The 21,115-nt window shown below is 37.8% G+C and overlaps 1 protein-coding gene across 4 annotated transcripts; it reads right to left on the bottom strand.

Moving 5' to 3' along the window:
• Positions 1 to 5: 5 nt before the first annotated feature.
• sergef (secretion regulating guanine nucleotide exchange factor) lies at positions 6 to 21,115 on the bottom strand. Of its 4 annotated transcripts, none has more exons than XR_010802087.1 (13): positions 21,043 to 21,115; positions 19,180 to 19,315; positions 18,401 to 18,556; positions 18,176 to 18,270; positions 17,891 to 17,951; positions 17,423 to 17,536; positions 17,142 to 17,204; positions 16,328 to 16,486; positions 15,450 to 15,592; positions 8,074 to 8,110; positions 1,446 to 1,641; positions 931 to 1,141; positions 6 to 633 (listed from the first exon to the last, which is right to left on the bottom strand). XR_010802087.1 is itself a non-coding variant. In XM_066666808.1 (12 exons), exons 1-11 carry the CDS (start codon positions 21,079 to 21,081, stop codon positions 1,460 to 1,462), a joined length of 1,185 nt encoding a protein of 394 aa, XP_066522905.1. In that variant the 5' UTR covers positions 21,082 to 21,115; the 3' UTR covers positions 6 to 1,141; positions 1,446 to 1,459. The 4 variants fall into 4 exon arrangements, 2 of the variants coding, with proteins under 2 accessions (XP_066522905.1, XP_066522904.1); XR_010802088.1 differs by having other exon boundaries at positions 6 to 619; XM_066666808.1 differs by having other exon boundaries at positions 6 to 1,141.

Below are 21,115 nucleotides of genomic sequence, written 5' to 3'. Positions count from 1 at the left end.
CAAATAAAAGCCATCAGCCTTTTATTTGCACTTGGGGACAAAAATGCACCTGTATCAGATTATTGCTCACTTAAAAAATTGTACATGCTTAAATATTAATCACGTATAATCCACATTTCTATCTCATATGAGGCTATTGGTTTGATATAGTGAAGCTATGGCTCATGAACCTGTACTATCTTTGCAAAGGGTCATGGCAACACTGACAGCAGTGTTAGCAGAGCTACATAAGGCATACATAAGCTTTTTACAAAAATGGACATAGTGTAAGTGAAATATTAATAAAACTGACCAAGGCAATCCTAACACCTACTGGTGCTTACTGGAATAACCCTTTAAAAAACAGTGGTATCAATTTATTTATGGTTGTCATGGAAGGTTTATAAAGGTGCAAACAGAAATCACAAAGAGCTAGCAATGCAGATGCATAGTATAATTTTTGCTAAGAAGTCATAATGTTGTCACTTCAGTGAACAATTGGTAATGATGAATTTATCAAATTTGTACTATGTATTCAAAAGTCTGTGGACAATCCTTGTCTCTAGAGCTAAATGTCATGTCTTGACCAAAGGGGCATAAGACGCCAGTATTGTGCTGCAGAGTAGTAGAACTGCATTCTCTGAAATGAAGGACCTCCATTTAATACCATGTGAAAAAACAAACTCAAAATTAATACATTTAATTTCAGAAGAAATATTGAATATGCAGGTGTCCACAAACCATATAATGTATAAAATATACTGTACAGAATGTGTTGGGAGTGAATTTAACCTGATTTATGTTGCATACACAAATTTTTATAATACAATATAACTAAAAATAAATCAAAAGTAGAATATAATCAGTAGTAGAATAATAAATGGCACCATTTGTGTTTATGCTTACAGTGACAGTTTCCTGACAGTTAATCAGCATAGTAAGCCAACTGACCTCTTTTATAGCCCTGCAGTCAAATTAAGGGTTGTTTAATGGAAGCTCCTGTGGCCATGAGGCCAGGAAGACTAATCCAGGGCTGCCCCAGCCCTGCCCATCCCAATGAGATGTAACAGGAGAATGATGACTTTAGTAGAAGACCATCATTCATCTGTGTCACCACTCCAGACAGTATTTTAGCCCCCTCCTTCATGGCTGCCTATACAGACTTTGAGAGAAAAAGAAAGCACATGAATTTATCTCTCCTCATCGAATAAAGGTCTTTCAAAACAACTGTGAGATATTGAGATGGGGTCAATGAGTTATAGGTACAAACAACAACAATACATGGAAAGTGAGCAGGCACATGCTTCACCACAATAAATCTCACAGGTGATAACTTTCTTACTAAGAGAATTCTGAGATACTTTAAGTAGTGATTTCGTTTTTTAAAGTTATTTGAAAAGTCTATAAGGGCTTTGACAGGAACAGTCTCCAAAGGAGGTCACATTAAAAAACATAAACACACAAACCTGAGAAAAATATTTCAGCTTGCCAACTGTTCACTGTTCTTCAAACACAAAGCTATGGAATGCCCTGCTCCGCAGCCGATCAGAAGAGGTTGGACATCCCTGAGGGCAGGGATAGGCTGTGGTTGTTCAACGTTGAAAAAGGAGCCGTCTCCACACATTCCATGTTCATTCCAGCCCCAGGAAAAGATCTGGTCCCCTACGATGAAGAACGTGATCAAATAATGTACAATATTTTTTAAAAACTAAAAGCAAAAGGAATCTAATAACGAACATTAAAACTTTGCAGAGTGGAGGCACTTCAGCCATTCCAAACTTGAACCAATAAATGGTTCCATAAGCCGTTTGAATTGAGCCAAATATGTGCTGCTATGTTACGCTCTAGTTTTCATCATGTACGGTGAACTAAGCAAAATCGAGAGACTTTTTGCAAAATGCACATAATTTTCAAATAATAAATACACTCCAATTTATTTATGTAAGTCCACCAACAACAAATGCTGAATGATATGTTCAGAAAGTATGCATTAATTTGCCTTCTGACATTTCCATAGTAATACAGCAGGAGTCTTGTGCCCCAGTTGAGCCCTTGCAATGAAGAACAATATATGTGGCATTTTTTGTCAACACATCTTAAGCCTAAAATGACCTGATGGTTTTGCAGAGCTCAGCCTATTTTTCAGTCAACTTGCCTTTTCTAAAATATCAGCCTCTTAAACAAAGGCATTTTTTATAATTCTTCATCTTATGCTGAGGAAAATGTACAGCCATTTCTGCACAGTATGTAGACCACACGTAATGGAACAGAACATCAAAATAAAACTGAGGAAACTAGAGGAAATGCAATCAAGGAGCTATCCAGTAGAGCTGTTAGCAAACCACACAATCAAACACTGCTCTGGGGAGGGAAGAGTTCACACAGCAAACACAGGGAAATTCTGTGCCACTTAAGTGCTTATAAATGTATAAGCACTGGTGTGTTTCTGTAAATAGATACAGTCCTCCTTTCATAACCTTACTTTCACTTGCACACACTCACTCACCAATCAGAATCTTTCGGCTGTGTGACTGATCAGGGACACAGACACCTCTAAGCCATTCGCCTGGTGGGTGTGGTCAAGCCTGCACCACCACCGAAACACGTGCCATGGCAACACTCTTACATAACAGTGGCCGTTGCCGAGGCAACCAGAAGTGAGCTTGCTTCCTCAAGGGAAACACGTTTTCTCAGATTTGTCCCCTGTCTTGCTCCACGGTTCTCTTCACACACCCCACATTTGCTCACTCCAAAACACTCCCTATTTCTGCCTGCTGTTAACCAACTCTCAGCCTCCCTTCACGTTTACACAATGTAACCAGGTTTGTTCGTGTTTGTCCTTTTTGCTGTAAGGATAAAAAACACTCATTGGTAAATAAATGCTTACTGGTACAGCAAGAGACAAACTGGTTTTCACATAAAATATACAATGCACTACCAAATTACTGTCACCCAATTCACTAATACAGCAGCATTCAGTTACTGATAAGAAATATCAGGCTGTTCCCATAGCAACAAACTTATAGATCACGGCAACATATAGAGTAGCACACTAATCCAGAACAGAAGGAGAACAGCATGGTTCCACTTCACATCTCCCTGTCTTTTAACAGAAGAAACAAGTCTTTTACTGTATGTTATGTTTTTCTAGATAAAGAAAATCATCAGGCTACTAGAAAAGCTTCTGCTGGGACTTTGGTCCCAATTTTCCTGATGGGCTGACACCCCAATATATGAGATTCTAATGGTTTAGTAGGTGAACTTTGACAAACACTAGATGCCTCTAAAGATTTTCCGATGGGACCCAACTGTGTCCCACAGGGAAATGGTGGCCACTAATAAGGCCAATCAGCCGATCCCAGACAGGAAGCAAAACAATAAAGTTTTAAGCCTAACGTTTATGATGGACTTTTTTTTCTCAGCAGAGCATCCTAAACCAGCTCACTGCTTTTATTTTGTCTCTGCAGAAAAAATATCTACATTTTGCTCTGTACATTCAATTTGGAAAGCTGCTCCATAAGACTCCATGACACCAGGCGATCAAACACCAGGAGACTGTCAGGACTTCCTCTGGTAAAAATTATGAAATCATCACATATAAAAACCTGGAACCCAGACAAAAGCTTTATTGAGACAACTTTCTTGTCAAAGAGAAAGATGAAAAAGAAAAACAAAAGTAAAACACTGAAAACAAGGATGTAAATGCAGATTCACTGCAGCATTTTAGCTATATTACATTTAATTTTATATTTTATTAATGTAATTCTTATAGTAAAGTTAATTTGCAGCTGATTGTTGAATAATGTGAAATGTCATTCTTATCAGTCAACCCAAATTTCCCTTTTGTGCTGATTTAAAGCTCCACCCCGAGTCCCATATAATCCCATATATGTAAATGTCTTCTGCTGTGAGAAGCTTAAAAATTCCAAGATGTGAAGCAGAAAAGAAATTTTGCTCATGCCAGGTGCTTGTGGCTGTGATTTACAAACCTACTTCAAACATAAGAGTCTTTGAAATTCAACGTTCATCTCTTCAATGCCCCGCTTCAGGCTTCAGTTTGTCCCACAGTCTATCCCAGAATGCATTATGTTGATCTGGATCCTGAGGCCAGTCAAGATATGTTCTAGTCTTTACCAGGCGAGCCAGCCTGTGATGCGCAGACAACAGCCGAGATGGGATCTTCTCAAGGAAAACTAAAATTAGGATATCTTTGTGCTCCACTTGCAAGCGGCAGGTTGCCAGATGCATCTCCAAAGAGCACCAGTTGCTGCTTAAATAGCTGCGGCTGACCAGACAAAGGGTGTAACGGCTTTCATAGAGGCTGTCTGTGATATTGTCCACGACATACTTTCCCAGCTGGAAGTCCCTGCTGTGCAGGCAAAGGCGAAGAAATGGTGGGCCTCGTTGCTCCAGATTTGGCAAAAGCTCATTTACTACCCAGTTCTCATCCTTGCTGCAGTAAGAAACAAAGGCATCATAGCGGTATTTTAACCTTTGATCTTTTCTTATAACTTGTTCAAGCCAGGCACGAACAATGTGATACAAGGGGAAAATGACATACACATTCATTCGACAGAGCAGCACTGCAAGCATGAAGAGGCTCACACCCAAGGAAGTCAAAACAAAGAGCACAAATTCCATCTCAAGAATGCAGTTGTCTTTCCCATAAACATTTAAATTGAGTGTGCCCAAGCCATTGTTTGGTAAACACTGCAATTCATCTACTTCTGGAATATTGACATAAGCTTGTACTTTCTTGTTCTCCTTCACCCACTTGGAAAATTCAACATTATCACAATTGCAATAAAGCAGAAGGAGATCCATATACAAATTCTTTAAGCTGGTGAGAGGTGTAAAAAAACCATTATAGACAGTTATATAATCTCGGAACACAAACTTTAGAAGAGTTAGCGATTTCAGGTCCTTTGATAATGAGCCATCAATACTAAAAAGTCTACAGTGAAACAAGCGGAGCTCCCTTAGTTTAGTCAGGTTGTGGAAAATAACAGCAACATTTGATTGTTTTGAAAGATCCACATAATAAAGAGTCAATTTCTTGAGGTGAACAAGTTCATTAATAACTGTCAAATCTCCAATTCTGTCTGAAAAACGAGATACATATTCAAAGTACTCTATATTTTTAATGTACTTTCCTATAAATTGGGATCCGCAGAGAATGTACTCAGTTCTGGCATAAAGAGTGGAGATGGCTTGAAAAAATGGACGTTCACAATCTTCAATAATCAAAGTAGATGACCACACATGGAAATTAAGATCTTTCAGCATGATGTCAGAGCCAATAATCAACTCCAATGGCATCATATGTGCAAAGAACAGATAGGTCAGGTGTTGTGAAATATTACCAAAAATATGTGTTAAATTCCATCTCATCACAAACCCTGGTGGTGTTGTTCCAGAGTAACTAAAATATATTTCTCGAAGGTTAATGAGCGTTCTGAATGCCATTTCTTCAATCTGAAGCAGGGGATTTTCTTGAAGGTCTAATACCAAAAGGTTGTACAAGCCATCAAATACATGAGCTCTAATCACACTGATGTTGTTGTAGTTGAGGCTCAAAAGTCTTAATGAGATTAATTCCATGAAAGCAAAAGGTTCTATTTGTGAGACAGAACAAGATGTAATATTAAACTTCTCAAGATTTACTAAACAACTGAACTGATGGCCAAAAATGGTAAAGATTCGAGTGGACTGAATATTCAACTCAGTCAGCCATGTGACATTTACAGGAGACATACAAATGTGTTCAAAATGTTTACATAGTCCATTTGTACTAGCTGTCAAAGTAGTAAGGTTTGTCATATAATAAATAAAACGCAAGTCTAAAGGCTGTAACCGTGCATAGATATTCAACTCTTCAAGCATGCTACAGCTGTCACTAATAAATTGTGAGAAGTTACTAACTGTGTGAAAACCCACTTTAAGTTTTTTAACTGACAACTTAAACACAACAGTGCAAACATCCTCCACCACAAGACTGGACGAATCGTAATTTAAGAAATCTACACTCTTGATGCCAGATCTGGAAAGGTACATGAACAGCTTGTCATTTTTAGCAAAACTTAAATAAGACAAGTTTTGAAAAAGGTCTAATGCTCGCTCATGAAAATATTTAATGGTGTAAAATGACAGCCTGACACTTGAAATACTAGGCATGATTGTTTTGTTAAAAACAGATACATTGTTAAAGACACAGGTAGGATCTTCTAATATCTCCTCTTTCTGTGTAAAGTAAAAAAAATCTTTTAAAGATCGCAGATTTGTTATTGTGCATATTATTTTTGAATAGACTGAAGCACAAGGCTCATAAAAATATAAGATTTCAATTTGGGAGAGATCATAAAAAACATCATTGGCAGCCACTGTAAAATTGAAATCCAACATTTTGAATTCTTTCAGCTGAGGAATGTCCTTAAATACTTGGCGTGACATTGCAAACTCACAACATGGGCCTCCTCCAAAAAGTTCTAATTTCCTTAGATTTGAAAGTCCATAAAATGCTCCAGGATTAATTTGAAAAAAACAGCCAATGATCTGAAGGTACTCCAGGGATTTGAAGCGTGCAAAAGTACCATTAACAAGTGCTCCATTCAGAGTGTGATTTTCCATGTTAATACACAGTTGTTGAATATCAGCTGGTAGGTCTGCAGTATCCACTTTGAGATCTGTAACTCGCCGACAGTAAGCAGCACGATTGCCAGAACAGTCCGAGATCCCATCAACAAGTACGCTCATGACACATTTTCTCAAGTGCCATCCTTGTGTGATGTTGCTGCAAAAGACAATAACTACCAGGTATTTCAGCATCTTCATATCGTCTGTAAAATGAGCACCAATATTGTTCTAGTTTAGTCCTCAAGGCAGTTGGCATGCAGTTCCAATTATCGTTCTTCCAGGCAGATGATCGGAAGTTTGAATGTCCTTCATGTAGTCAACAACATAAAAATGTGTATATAAAAAAAAGATCTAGACCAAAAGTCCTTTTTCAGCTTTGTCACTTGTATTGAAAATTGAGGAACTATAACTTCATGACTTTCAGTCAAGCGTGCATGTTAGTTTAGAATACCATTAGATTAGTAGGGTGGGTAGTACCCACATAGCTTCACAGGTCTGACACAGAACAAGACACAAAAGTTACATCCTCTTTCTATGATTCTAAGAAAACTTTGTACAGAACTGGCTACTTAATTACTTTAGATACACATCTATCCTCAAGTTAATGAGAGGTTAAAAGATTCCAATTATGGAAATCTAGACATTGCTCTCTAAGGCATCACAAACAATGCTGTGGTTAATTCTTACAGACTGCATTAGTGCTATCTCCTAATAGCAAACTGAGTTCTGTCACAAATCCTCCCTTAGTGTCACAGCCTCAACCCTATGAATTCTGACATGAATTCTCAATGTCAGAGCAAGAAAAACAGAAATTAAATTTAGTTTCTTGATGTTAATTGTATATCGACGCAGTATATAACTGACTGCAAAATATAAAATATTAGTTTTTCATTCAGTATTTTCATCAATAGACAGCATAAAACCTTTAAAAATTATTATGATTTGGGAGGGCCCCCTCCAGGGTGTGTTCCTGCCTTGTGCCTGGAACTGGATAAGCGGTTTCAGACAATGAATGAATGAGCATACACGGAACCACAGGGCGCAAGTTGGGAACACACCCCAGAGGAAACCCATGCGAACACAGGGACAACACACCAAACTCCTCACAGAGAGTCTCCCAGAGTGGGACTTGAACCCACAACTCTAGGTTCCTGGAGCTGTGTGATTGCGACACTACCTGCTGCACCACTGTGCCGCCCCAAGCCAATTCAGCTAAACTAAATTAAATTAGATTTGATTAAATGTTTATGAAATGTATTTTTTGTTATTGTGTTATTCATAGAAGCTGTTCACAATTCAACACATCAAATTCAGAAGTGTGTTTCCTGTAGAGGATGCATACATATTTTCACTTCTCCCTAGCCAACAAAAATATTTGCATGTATCAGCCATGCTTATCTACCAAGAAATACACACACATATTTCTACTACAGAATAACAACATGGAGTAAATGTACTCACCAACAACAGCAAGGTTGTGTTCTGATCCACATGCAATCTACATTCATAGAAAAGTATCAATTAGAAAAACAAAGCCACCTCCATAATGAAACATTTCATTTCACAACATTTTTGAAACATATTTCTTACACATACAGGTCTCACACACACACACACACACACAAAGTCACAATCACATATTCTATCATAATGCATATTGTGTCTGAAGCAGTATTCCAGTAAATACAAATAATAGGCCCAGTGATTGATGTCTGCAGTTATTTGTATGTATAGATGTATGGCTTTGGATGAGTGAAAACATGTAGGTGTGTATGTGCATGCTGGGGAAAGAGATTTAAATCGGGTTAAACATCTTCCATACTTATGGTTCTTGTTTACAATCACAAAACAATCATTGTCACTGAGGAAGCAAACAGGTAATAGTTTTGAACCAGCCTAAAAGAGCACATGTCACGCCCCTATTAGTTGAGCTGCATTGGCTACCCCTAGCTGCTCGCATCAAATTTAAATCACTAATGATGGCCTTCAGAGTATTCACTGGCTCTGCTCCCATCTACCTCAATCGACTCTTAAAACCATACGTTAGCGCCCGCCCTCTCCATTCCTCAAAGGAGCGCTAACTAACACAACCAACCCCACTTACAGGTCAGTCGAGGCTATTCTCATCTCTGGTACCACGCTGGTGGAATGAGCTTAAATGGAATCAGAGCAACAGAAACCCTCTCCGCATTCAAGAAATCCTTGAAGACCCAGCTCTTCCGAGAGAATCTCTTGCACTGAATGTCTTTCTTTAATGCACTTATTACTTGCTGGCATATTGAACTTAATGTAAGGTATTTTGTATAATTTGTGTTGTAGTTTGAATGTTAGATCCTCTTTTGTAAGTCACTTTGGATAAAAGCGTCTGCCATATGCATAAATGTAAATGTAAATGTAAAACAACAGTGCTCACTGTGGTGGCAGGAAATGGTAAGAGATAAAACCTGGGTGAGTCAAAAATCGCATTTTATTTTTTGATATGCTACATGACCACCTTCCTATTGAAAAAATTTGCCCTTGATGGATATACCCTAAAAGATAGGTCCCCTCACCCATTACTTGCTGGGATATTCAGATAAATGAGTGTCCTGCGACTTTTGACTCACCGTTTAGAAGATTATTTTCAAACAAAACAAAACAATTTGTATCACAAGTCAAACCTGGAAGGAAAACTAAGATGGTGAAATTGTGGGTATAACACTTGTTATGTCATAAATGTTTTCAGTGACAGTAATCATACACAGGATAAAATGTAAAACACCCTATGCCAGTTAATTAGAGTTCACATATGTAGCATAAAGAGATGAATGTGAGTTTTTGGGACATAATCTGCAGAAATTTAGCCTGGTCACTATCAGTGGCTTCTCTTCACCCTCAGTCACACCTTTCATCCCTTCTTCCAGGATCAAGAATCCAGACCACATTTTGGTGTCTAAAAATCTATACCAGGAATCGTAAAAATGCCAGTACGTTTATTTATGAAAGGACCAGCCTCTGTGGAATGCAGAGAGACACAAAGACTCACATAATGATCAACTTTAATTCCCAATTTCTTCTCACACATTTTAAAGATTGTTAAAACTAAAAGGATCAAACAGACATATATATACTCCACAAATGTTTTGTGAGGCAAAAATAATGTTGGCTTTTCAAATCAATATCAGATGTCCTTGACCATTAACCACTCTATTAAAAATTGTGCAAAAAGAAAATCTCTTGTCACAACAGAAATTTAACATTCAAATCCTTAGAACTGATTCTACCATCAGAACAAACCAAAATTGAGATCTTCATTCACAAAAAACTACAGGGATATGTAAAAATAGGAAAACAACCTTCACTGACATGATGTATGATGGTAAATGGACTGCAAGGACAGCTTGTAAAGGCCACAGCAACCTTGGCAGGACCCATGGCATCAACCAGAATTTTGATGTAAAATGGCTCTATAAGAAGACAGAACCTCAGAACCACTTCCTTGAAAAGAATTTTAATGTGGTGGTGAATTGAAGTATAAAGCGGAACTCTTATTGGGTATCACTTTAGAATAAGATTACGCTTAGAGTTTTACACATGGTTTACAATCTGTTTATTAATGATTATTAATTATGTTGTAGTGTATCAACAATTCACAACAATCTACATTGTTGAACCTCATGTCTTGCAAAATACTGACTTTGCTTTGTCTTCTCCATCAGCCGACATTAAGCGTGTCAGCTTCAGCACATATCTGTGACTAAGTTTAACCATTTAAGCACCAAGTTTAAACTGGTAGTCTGTCTTTTTATACATTGATGATAATTTGTGTAATATAACATATGAAATGTCTAAAAACACATCCTCAGGTCTTTGCTTATTTTTTACCTTAACATTTTCAGTAAGTTCTCTGACACTTTCAGTCGTACACAAAAAGGTCACTGTTTTCCTTTCTATTTCTGTGTTAATAACTATAAAAAAGGTGTTCACAGCCCAATTAATGACCATGTATTAAACAGATTTTGAAACCATTTATACATCTTTATACATGTAGTCTTCTTTTACAGTTGTACCTCTTTTTGTTCCAAAAAATCCACTTTTTGCTTTGCTTCAGATACATTATGCAGATTCCTTTTGCATGCGGGCTTGTATACGTGAAGGCAATAATAACTGACAACATTACTGCAGCAGGGGTAATGGATAGGTTGAAAGTATGGGTGATGAGGCACAATACCCCTCACTTTCTCTCAGCCATGTGTCTCAATGCACAGCACTGAGGTGACCTCGCTGATGCTCAGCCCTGAAACTGACTGATATCATGTCAGATTCTAGCATTATTTCTGGGTTTACCAGGCTGAGTACATGGCGAGCCTAAACAACAGGCTATTTTGGGATATGTATTGCAATATGCAAGCTCTACTTGAATTTGCAGAATCTTGTGGGCTTATGAATGTGCTTGTGTAGGAGTATGTAAGGCTGAATGAAAAAGGGAGAGAGAGAGAGAGAGAGAGAGAGAGAGAGAGAGAAAGAGGGAGAGGGGGGATCAGTTTCTGAATCAATGAGCTGTCTTTGTATACAGGTCATCCTAGATTAGTCATTACTGTCAGTTAGTAACGTGTGCCTTCAGCAGTGCAACAGGATATTCTCAGTCTTCCTAATAGCAATGCACTTACAGGAAACCATGGCTGACCAAAACCAAACGTAAAAACTGATAAGGAGACTATTTTACTATGGCTGTAACCATATATGCAAACACTGATACTGAAATACAAAAATGTGACAATGTTCACCATCTGAAGAATGAACATTCTATAAACTGTGCTGTCTAATGCCGTTTCATTGTTTGAACACCAAAATTTGCAGATGGATTAGTGCCAATCTACAGCTCCCTGTAGTCCTCTTCCTTCTTCATGGCACAATTGCTGTTGCAATTGCCAATTTTCTTCAAAATAAGCTCATTACAGTGAACTAGATAGAAAAAAATTTGTTTTTATATCAAAGTCACAATATCACAGTGCAATTTTAATTCTAGCCTACATTATCTAGAACAGTCTCATAAAAGGTATTAAATTGTGATATTTCGTTACTATCTAACAGTTAGACCAATCAGAAACAACAAAACACTTTGTGTGCAACTGCAATCAGATATTTACCCCAAATTGTTCACCTCTGACAGTGAACCCACTATTATACTCATTTAATCTGATTGGTCACAATAGTGACTGTAAACAGTGACTGTGGCTCTAAATACGTTCTTGAAAAACATATCAATGCATTTCCAGCAACGGAGTGTCTCAGTGAAATATGTGCAGTGTCACATGAACAGAACTCTTTATGTCCTGGTTGCACCACAAGAAGAGGAAGTTGGATGTATGAGTTTCATTTAATCAACTTTGTTTAGTGTGGTCACGGAAGGAGCAAACATGTTGATGGCAACAATAGTAACCGGTGGGATAACACAATGCATCTAAATATACACTTATACACACACATAGTTCTTCTTCTACAAAGCATTCTAAGCTGTTTTTTCTTTTAGCTTCACTGAGAATCTACATGACTGCATAAGACAAATATGTTAAATGTATATACACCGTATCATCCCACCAGTCACAATTGTGACCAATCATTAAAAATAAATAAATAAATAAATAAATACAAATAATTCACATTTTTCCTTGATGGATACTGATGGATTGTTTCAAAGGGTTAATAATTATATATAAATTGAATATTTATGTGTCTGGAAAAAATATCCAGTATAAACTTGCCCGTGTGTGTGTTGATTGAATGTTGAATGGAATGCCATTCTGTTGGAGTGTTGATTATAAAGCATCCTTGGGTGTCTAGAAAGGATGAAAAAAATAGCTGAGGTGGATAAGTACTGGGGCACAATTATGCTCAATGGCACAGACCTCTCCCATCTGCTTCTGAGACTACAGCCTTCACCTGCCCCTCTCTGGGCCTCCTACAACCTAATACACAGCTCAGCAAGGACCTGTGTGACACTGTGTGAATGAACTAATCTGAATGAGAATAAGTGTCTATTACTAAAAACCTCTTAATGTGTCCTAAGTTCTTCCAATATGTTGAACTTTCATTTAATATTAACACTGGCATGTCCTGTTTAATAATTACACAAGTGCCTTTCTCAGGACCTGCTGTAGTAAAGAGGAATACATTTAAGCTTGTTGATATGCAAATGGTTATAAATGGTGCATTATCAAGACACATAAATACATACAATTGTGGTGGTAAAAACCAGGGCGTGGGTCCCAATCTCTACATTAGGGCTGACAGATTAGTCATATTTTTCTGAAAAATGTCTGTTTAAACATTCCTCTATCCCACTGCACCCCTGCCTATATTGCATCAACTGGCCATTCTAGTTTGTATTTACAATTAAAATCCTGAGGACACGTTTTTATTCCATCTCTACTGGAGTAAAACAAAATGAAAAAAATAAACATCATAATATCCCATTCAGAATGTTAACTTATGTTATGTTGTAATTTTCAAGTAAATGCCTTTATTATTATATCGTCTTCCATATCTTCCACTGTGACAGCATCCGTGGGTGTGTCAAGCTAAAGAAGCAGAGCACAGAGCCTCAAATAAAGCAACATCACACGGTGGAGCTGGGTAGGATCATTTACAATGTGTTAAATTGTACTTGATGGTGTTCTGGGTAAAAGACCAGAGAACCATATGGGTCTGTTTACCTTTTCTTTTAAAATGAGAAATTAAAACAGGAACACTTTGTCTCTGTGTGTTTTCTGGGACTGTGGTCAGAGCAACACAAGGCACATTGGCTACTTTACTCTAATTTATAGTTGTTCACAAGCTCAGGAAGACCTTACTCCAAAATACTTCAATTCTGACAGTATAAATCCGGACTCTATTTATCTGAAATCAGACAGAGCGACACTGGAGCCGAGCAACACAAGCATTTTTCATCATAAATTAAGTTCTGGACATGACATTACTGGACATTACTGTATGAGGAGCTGTATGTATGAACGCAAATGTCCATAACTATTGTACAAAGCATCATCTAGACTTTGCCCTGCTAGCCCCTTAGTACCAAGTCCAGGTAATATCTAAGTGTGCACGTGATAGAGCTGGCAATGTTTCAGAGGTCACAGTGAATTCATGCTGTGCCCCATGCATGCACTACACAGGCACTGCCTCATACCTAAACCATGCAGAACATTTCCAGCTGTGAGAACACGTCTGATGTGTAAAATCTCTGGCTGGAGGTTACAAGTGTGAAAGGGCACAATTAGGTTGGGATATTTTCCAGAGTTCATATGTGAAAATGAATTTCATGAGTCCAGCAACCTCATAAAGACAACTATAATCAGTGAGGTTTATGTTAACAGGTTTTCTGTTCTATTTCATGGAAATGTAACGATAGTAATGAGCTGTACAGTTGGAGCAGACAGACATTTATTTTTTACAGTTCCTTTACAATTATACTGTGCCTGAGGATTTACAGAAAATGAGACTGAACTACTGCTTGAACAGATCATTAGAATACAGAGTAGTAGTTATTATAATCATCTTGTTAGGGTCACTAATCTAGCATGAAGTGTGAATTAAATATACTTTTCACAGACATCTACTTTAGAATTCATTACAAAAGGCTTTCCTTTAGGATAAATTCCTATACAGTTTTAGATTAAACTAAATCCTTAGGCAATGACTTACCATCAGTAAACTGTGAGGACAAAAACTTACAACCTCTCACTAACAATATAGAGAGTCCTCAGGGTTGATCCTCCTCCACTTTGTTCCCCTCAATTTCAGTGAGAATTAAAGTTCGTTTCACCCTTAATCTGTCCCTTTGCTCATCAGCAGCATACACCAAACAAAGGCGATAGGGACACTGTAGACTCAGCAGCTTTTGAAGATTAAACGTGATAAGTGGTGCACTGGCAGGAAAGAGGCGGAGTACACAAAGGCAAGTCTCATAAGGACACCTGTCCAGCTCTCTGAGTAGAGAGGAGAACGTTGAGCTACTGCGACAGGGTTTGGACAGGGCCACTCTTGTGCCTAGAAATCCACACAGAGATAAATCCAGCATGGCATAGATGTCATGTCTGACTTTATCTCAGATTGTTCAAGAGCACAATTACGCACTGTCCTCTTATTCACTCTGCCACAAACTAGCATTGTTCCCAGAACAGTCAACTTATCTATCTAAATTTATTTCAAGATCTCAAAGTACAAATAAAATTCACTCAGTTCAACTGAACCGGTTTGAGTATATGTTTCCCTACATACACAAATGTTGTATCTCCAAGGTTAGTGGTGACCTTCGATGAGCGTGAATGCTGTCTCTGGGCAGGATGCAAAAAAGATGGAAAAACCTTATAGTGATGTCACCCCCTGCTGTCCCACTTGGTGCACTGCACCCTTACTACTGACCATACAGTCTTTGCTCTGAGTTTAAGGCTTAAAGGGATTCAAACATACTGATTGCTAATTGAGTGTGACAAAAGTCATAATATGTGAACATATGGACAAACTGTCCTGTATACAACCACAGCTTGCTATAATGCTAAACTTCCAATAATACTATACTGCATCCACGTAATGTAGCACAGACATTTCTGGAGCAACCAACCATAGACATAATCCCTTGGCTGCCATCTAACCTGATATATGAGTGTTATTTTAAATATTGAAAAAGTAGCATACAATATACTATATTAGTAGGACACATAGTATGCTATTTTAAACACAATCTAGGTCTCAGTGGTCTCCTGCAATTCTGTGGTTTAACCTGTACTAAAGGCTCTGTCAAAGGTGATGTCCAAATAGTGTTCATTGTGATCCTAATTCCGGAAGGCTTTTCATACCTGAGTGGCTCCATTAAGCACTTTGACTTCTGAAGGCAAGGCTGTCATTGAGGCATCTGATAAACTTGTGATATCACTCACTGGCCTGCTTCTCCCAAGCTGCCCATAACTGGCTCTGCCCCATGTAAAGACTCTTCCTGTTTCTGGAAATTAGAGAACAAATGTTCTTAACCAGGCTCTGATTCCATTACACACATGTCTGCAAACACAAGAAGACAAAAATACCCTTGATATCTAATTCATATATTGAGCCACTCAGTCACTCAAACTCAGTGCTGGGAAATCAGTGTCATGAAGAGTGTAGGTTTCAATTGAATAACTCCAGCAGCCATTTTTAAGCACAGACTCAAATTTCTGTAACTACATCATCCTGATCAGGTTCACTGTGGGGGCATCACTGGGCAACAGACACTCATCCAGTCACTTGCACACCAACACCTTGAGACGGTTTCACACAGCCAAGTCAAATACCAACTTACAAACCATGAAGGTGAGGGTCAAACCCAGGACCCAAATTGATGACCAAGTTTATCACCATTTACAATACTACCCTAACATTAAGAAAAACAAAAATACTGAATGTAAAAAATAATACATGTACTTGCATATACATGTATTATTAATAGCAATAATATGTTGGTTTTCATAAAACACTTGTGATGCCACTATCACTTTGTGGAAAAGTACAGACATGGCCATGCATTAAGAAAATGCTCCATTTTTAAACACATTTTGTCCTTGGTTTCACTTAGACTTTTAAATCTAAATTTGCAAAATAGCAGATATTTGTTTTTTGAGAAGAAGAAATCTGTTCTCAAACATCCTTGTGTTAAGACTAACACATCAGATGCATGCACTTACAGTGTGTGTCTTCATACCTGTTAGAGCGATCAGGTGTGTCCAGCCACTGTGTACAGCAGAGACTCTCTCTCCTTGTAGAAGTGTTCGATCTAAAGCAGTAGGAATTGGAAGGAAGGGCTTTTTGGTGCATAGCTGGCCATATTTATTACTGCCCCATAGGAAAACATCACCATCCACTACAAGAACGATATGAACAATAACAAATAAAGAGAAAATTTGTTTAAAAACAGCAACATTTTCCTGATTTAAGCACAACATTTTTTCATTAACATTGAAAAAAAACATACTAACATTTGGAGTCAAAAATCATTTTGTGGTTACTTATTTATTTTTTTTTATTATTTGCTTGCTTATAACAAAATATTGTTCCAGAAATAATTGGTATATTATTGTCATATTAACACAATTTTATGCCAATAAATAATGTTATATTATTTATGCAATAATAATGCAATTATATTTAAAGTGCAATTAACTTTCTATTTAATATAATTCTATTATATTAAGAACATTCAAAGACTGGAATTATAAAAATAGACAATGTGTAAATATCCCAAATAAATAAAATATAAAAATATATAACACCACTGTTTTCAAACAAATCACCTTAAAGGCCCCAGAAAAAGAGACCAGAGAAAACCAGAGAACAGAACAGAGTGAGTGCCTAAAATATTGATGATGTTAATTTATATGTAAACAAAAACACAATAAACACAATGGGCTTTTACTGAGGTAACATTCATTACTATATGATAAATCGATAATGTAATTATTGTGACAGGCCTAATTACTTACTTAATTATATAGTTATAACATAGAACTATCTTACACCTGTTAAGCAGGCAGAATGGGCCGAGCCTGCTGCCACTTTCAAAGAAGTCATCTGGTCCAGTCCTGAAAGTGAAGAAATATATATAAATGTTGGAGTTTTCCCTACAATCAGCAATAGCTGTACAGAATGAATATGTGTAGCTGCATACAGTAAAGGCTCATGATCAAACAATACACTGTTAGCATATGTATAGATGTGTAGAAGATTGACTTTCTTGTATACAGAAGGACATATAAATATATATATGTATGTGTGTGTGTGTGTGTGTGTGTGTGATTACCTGGGACCAAAAAGGGCTCCTTGCAGGTGAGATGGGCTGGCACAGGTTGAGGATTCAATGCCTTTTTAGCTTGAGCAGACAAACCTGTTCCCCACTGATACACACCACCTGAACCTACACTCGCACAAATGCACCAAGAAATAATGCCATAATACAAGGAAAGAGAGACAATGAAAGATTAAAATAAATAAATAAATAAAACCCTTTTGTGCAGGATTAAATTTATGTGGGGAGTAAAATGTCATTTTACACAAAGACATCAATATAATTTTGTATGGATTCACACTCTATAAGGAATATTGGTGTAAATAACAAATGGTATTGGCTACTCAATTTATGCATTATATTCACAGCAAAGAGTAGGGACTAAAATCACAGAGGTACTCCTGTAGCAATTACATTACCCCATTTTCAAAGGACCATAAAACTAATCCTGTCTGAAAAGGGCTTAAGAATGATTATTAATACCTGTTGCTGCGAGTGCATGTCTAAGCCCAGCTGCTACACTGACGACCTGTTCACTCAAAGACTAAAGTGACAACAAAAAAAGGGACATTTATTACAACATTTACTCCCTTATTATATATTATACTACAGTAGACTTATGCAATGCTGGAAATTATAATGAATTTTATCAATTATATCAAATGGTATCTAAGTCAGAATTAATAACTTCAATGCCAAAATACCACCACACCGGAATATAACATATATTACCCATATAGTATAACAGCAACAATATTCAATTTTCACCTTGATAAGCAGGGGTTGCGCTGAGTGATTTATCTCCGGTGACACACCCAGTTGTCCAAAAGCATTGGAGCCACATGACAAGACATAGCCATCATCTGCCAGACACAGTTAGCAAAAACTATGAGTAGGCCTAAGGGAATTTCAGACACCAAACATGTCTACGCCTTCTGTGTTAGGGGTACAGAAAAGTGAATGTTTTAGAGAAATGATTTTAGGTAAAGTTACCTGTAAGAATGATGGTAAAATCCCAGCCACAAGACACTTGCTGAACAGTTTTATTGCCAGGCAAAGGGCAAAGCTGAAAGGTCATGAGATCTGAGTTGTGGCTGAATCCAAGCTGTCCTTTGTGGTTTTGTCCACATACCAGCAGCTCTCCAGACTCTACAGAGAGAAATTTGCTTGCTGTGAATACATAGAAGGGAAGACATCTAGAGGGCACCATTTACCACATGACAGACCTAGCTCCAAAGCTACTCAATCAGGCTGTGCATGTTATCAAGGCAGAAGTACACATTTCAGCTGTGTGCAAACATATGCGTATCCTTGGTCCAATTACATGTTGATTTTAAAAGTGGAAACAAAAAACATTCACTACAGAGAAACAGACTCTGAAGATTTAATTTAATATACAATTACTCTTGCTAATAATGTACTAGAATGAAAAGGACATAAAATGTGGCTTTAAAAATGCTTATGTTTAAAAAATGCTTATGCTAATGCTTTATGCTGCATATGTTTCTATTTTTGCAGTATGTTAAACTCAAGATTATTGGAGTGTGTGCAGACAATTTGGAACCATCTGCCATATTTGTTCCCTGTAATGGACATGTAAAATATTTTTACTTTTAAAACAGCCAAGCACATAATTTAACCAGGAGTCCAAAAATGCTGCACAGGATTGTACATGAGGTTTGTGATATTTAATAAATATCTTCATATCCTTCCCTTTTTAACAAATTCAAAATACAGACAATCAGTATATTTGTTTTTAGAGTGTGTCTGACCAGTGATGAGTGCTGAATGTCCACCTCCTCCAGTGATGGACTTAATCTTCTGTCTTTTGTGTTCATTCTCCACACACCGTGGCTCAGCCTGGTCCTCAGCATGACCCTGACCCAACTGTCCAAAACTGTTTGCCCCCTAAGAGAGACATCACAAGCTTATCTCTTTGATTAATGGGACAAATGTGTATGAGTCTGTTAAAAAAAAAAAAAATGTATGGGGACAAGGAAATATGAGGCATAGCCTGAAATGCAGTTCTCCGGTGCATTTCATTTAAGACGCTGCATTAGCCCTGTTGGATTAGAAAGGCACCTAAAACAAAACATTTTAACTTTTTCTGCTAAGAATTCTGAAATGGAAGTACATCAATCAACAGAAACATGGATAGAAGGCACAGCAAAGGTAGAAAACAGGTGAAAATCCATGTATAATTAATACATTTAGGATTGGGTAGTATAACTAATACAGTATACTACTGTATTTCAAAATGTGGATGGTATTTATGACATGTGTGTGATGTGTCAAATTTCTGTTCCATGTCTGACATTAAGTATAAGTGACCGGTGGATTATAGGCTGTAATTGTAGAACTACATATTACTTCTGTGTGGTCAGTGAGGGCTTATACAAAGAGTGGGGTCATACTATTACAGTTTATCAGTGTATATGTTGATGTTTTGGAAACTGATACAACAGCTGTACTGCGCTGTTTCTGTTTACCTTTTGTTTTAAACAGAATTTGAACAGCAGCTTTTTAATCTTAAATTAATTTGGCAAAAGGACAAACAGAATGGTACTGTTTTCCAGACAAAATATTTTGTTCTGACTGCATCTTCTGGTATCAACTTCAGAAACGGTTCACATTCACGCCTTAAGCCAGCCAAAACACTCGTGGAGCACGACAGCCCAGCTGTTACATGAATTAAATGCTGCCCCGACATGCGGCTCTCCGTGAAAATCATGACTTAATCATGCGGCAAACGTGTAGATCACCTAAAAAGACAAAAATGTCAAATCCGGACAACCACTCGGGTGCGCGCATTTACCCAATATAGCCCAAGAACAATCCACTTATACCCCACACACATTCTGTATCCAGCCAATAGGGGGGTTTCCATCCAAAATGTTCGCATATGTTTTGCGCAATAAAGAAATATGAAAAAAATGAGTCGTGTTTCCATCCATTTTTGACCGTGTCATTTGTGGTGCAGAGTTTGTTCTTTATTCCTTTTCTTTTGAGAGGAATGTAAAATGCTGTGTCTCAGACTTTTGCTCAGTGCTGCTTTATGTCTACAATAAGAAGCTCGCGTGCTGGTGTGAGAACAGAGTGGTAAAGTTTGGAGAGGAGAGAGATGAGGAATAGAGTCGTGGGGAGTCTGTGATCGCGGGACCAGTCCGGGGCTCCCGCGCGCGCTGTGTCGCATAAGCAGTGTGTATAAACCAGTAAAAACGTCACCGTTTATTCGAAAACCCTTTTCCATCACTCTTTTGCGCAATGGCGCTTTAGGGATATTCTTTAGCGTGCTGGCTAAGTGGAAGGGAAGTGCCTTGGGCTTTTCAGGTCACTGAGCTCGTTGTATCAGAAAATAAGCATCATGGCAGCAGGGACGACTCTAAATAGAAACGGCATTCTCTGCAGTGTTGACCCCCACATCGCCAAACGGCAATATTTCATGTAATGTTGCCGAAATACCGCGTCTCTCCGAAACAACGTTTCTCAATTCCGTGATCATGGAGCAACGCTCAACGGCTGAGAATTATTACATTGACATTATATTGTCATTAAAGATGGTGAGTCATGAACTTCGTTATGGTGACCATGAACACAGTGGGCACTCAGTGTCTGCTATTTTGTCAAAAACCTACCCACGTGTACAAGGCACTCTCAGTCCTCACGCTGTCCATCAGTGGGCGCAGTGTGATGACGACACACGGCGGC

The sequence above is a fragment of the Hoplias malabaricus genome, chromosome 4, assembly GCF_029633855.1.
Source record: "Hoplias malabaricus isolate fHopMal1 chromosome 4, fHopMal1.hap1, whole genome shotgun sequence".
NCBI lineage: Eukaryota > Metazoa > Chordata > Actinopteri > Characiformes > Erythrinidae > Hoplias > Hoplias malabaricus.
Note: the sequence above shows the minus strand (reverse complement) of the source record. Positions and strands in the feature narration are given on the sequence as shown.

What these genes read in the sequence shown, in the direction of transcription:
- sergef (XM_066666807.1), bottom strand. Translation starts at nt 21,081, where the DNA reads ATGGACAGCGTGAGGACTGAGAGTGCCTTGTACACGTGG. An exon ending in TTTTACCATCATTCTTACAG is followed by an intron (nt 18,271 to 18,400) that starts GTAACTTTACCT and finishes TGTGTCTGGCAG; the next exon opens with ATGATGGCTATGTCTTGTCA. An exon ending in CGCAACCCCTGCTTATCAAG is followed by an intron (nt 17,952 to 18,175) that starts GTGAAAATTGAA and finishes TTGTCACTTTAG; the next exon opens with TCTTTGAGTGAACAGGTCGT.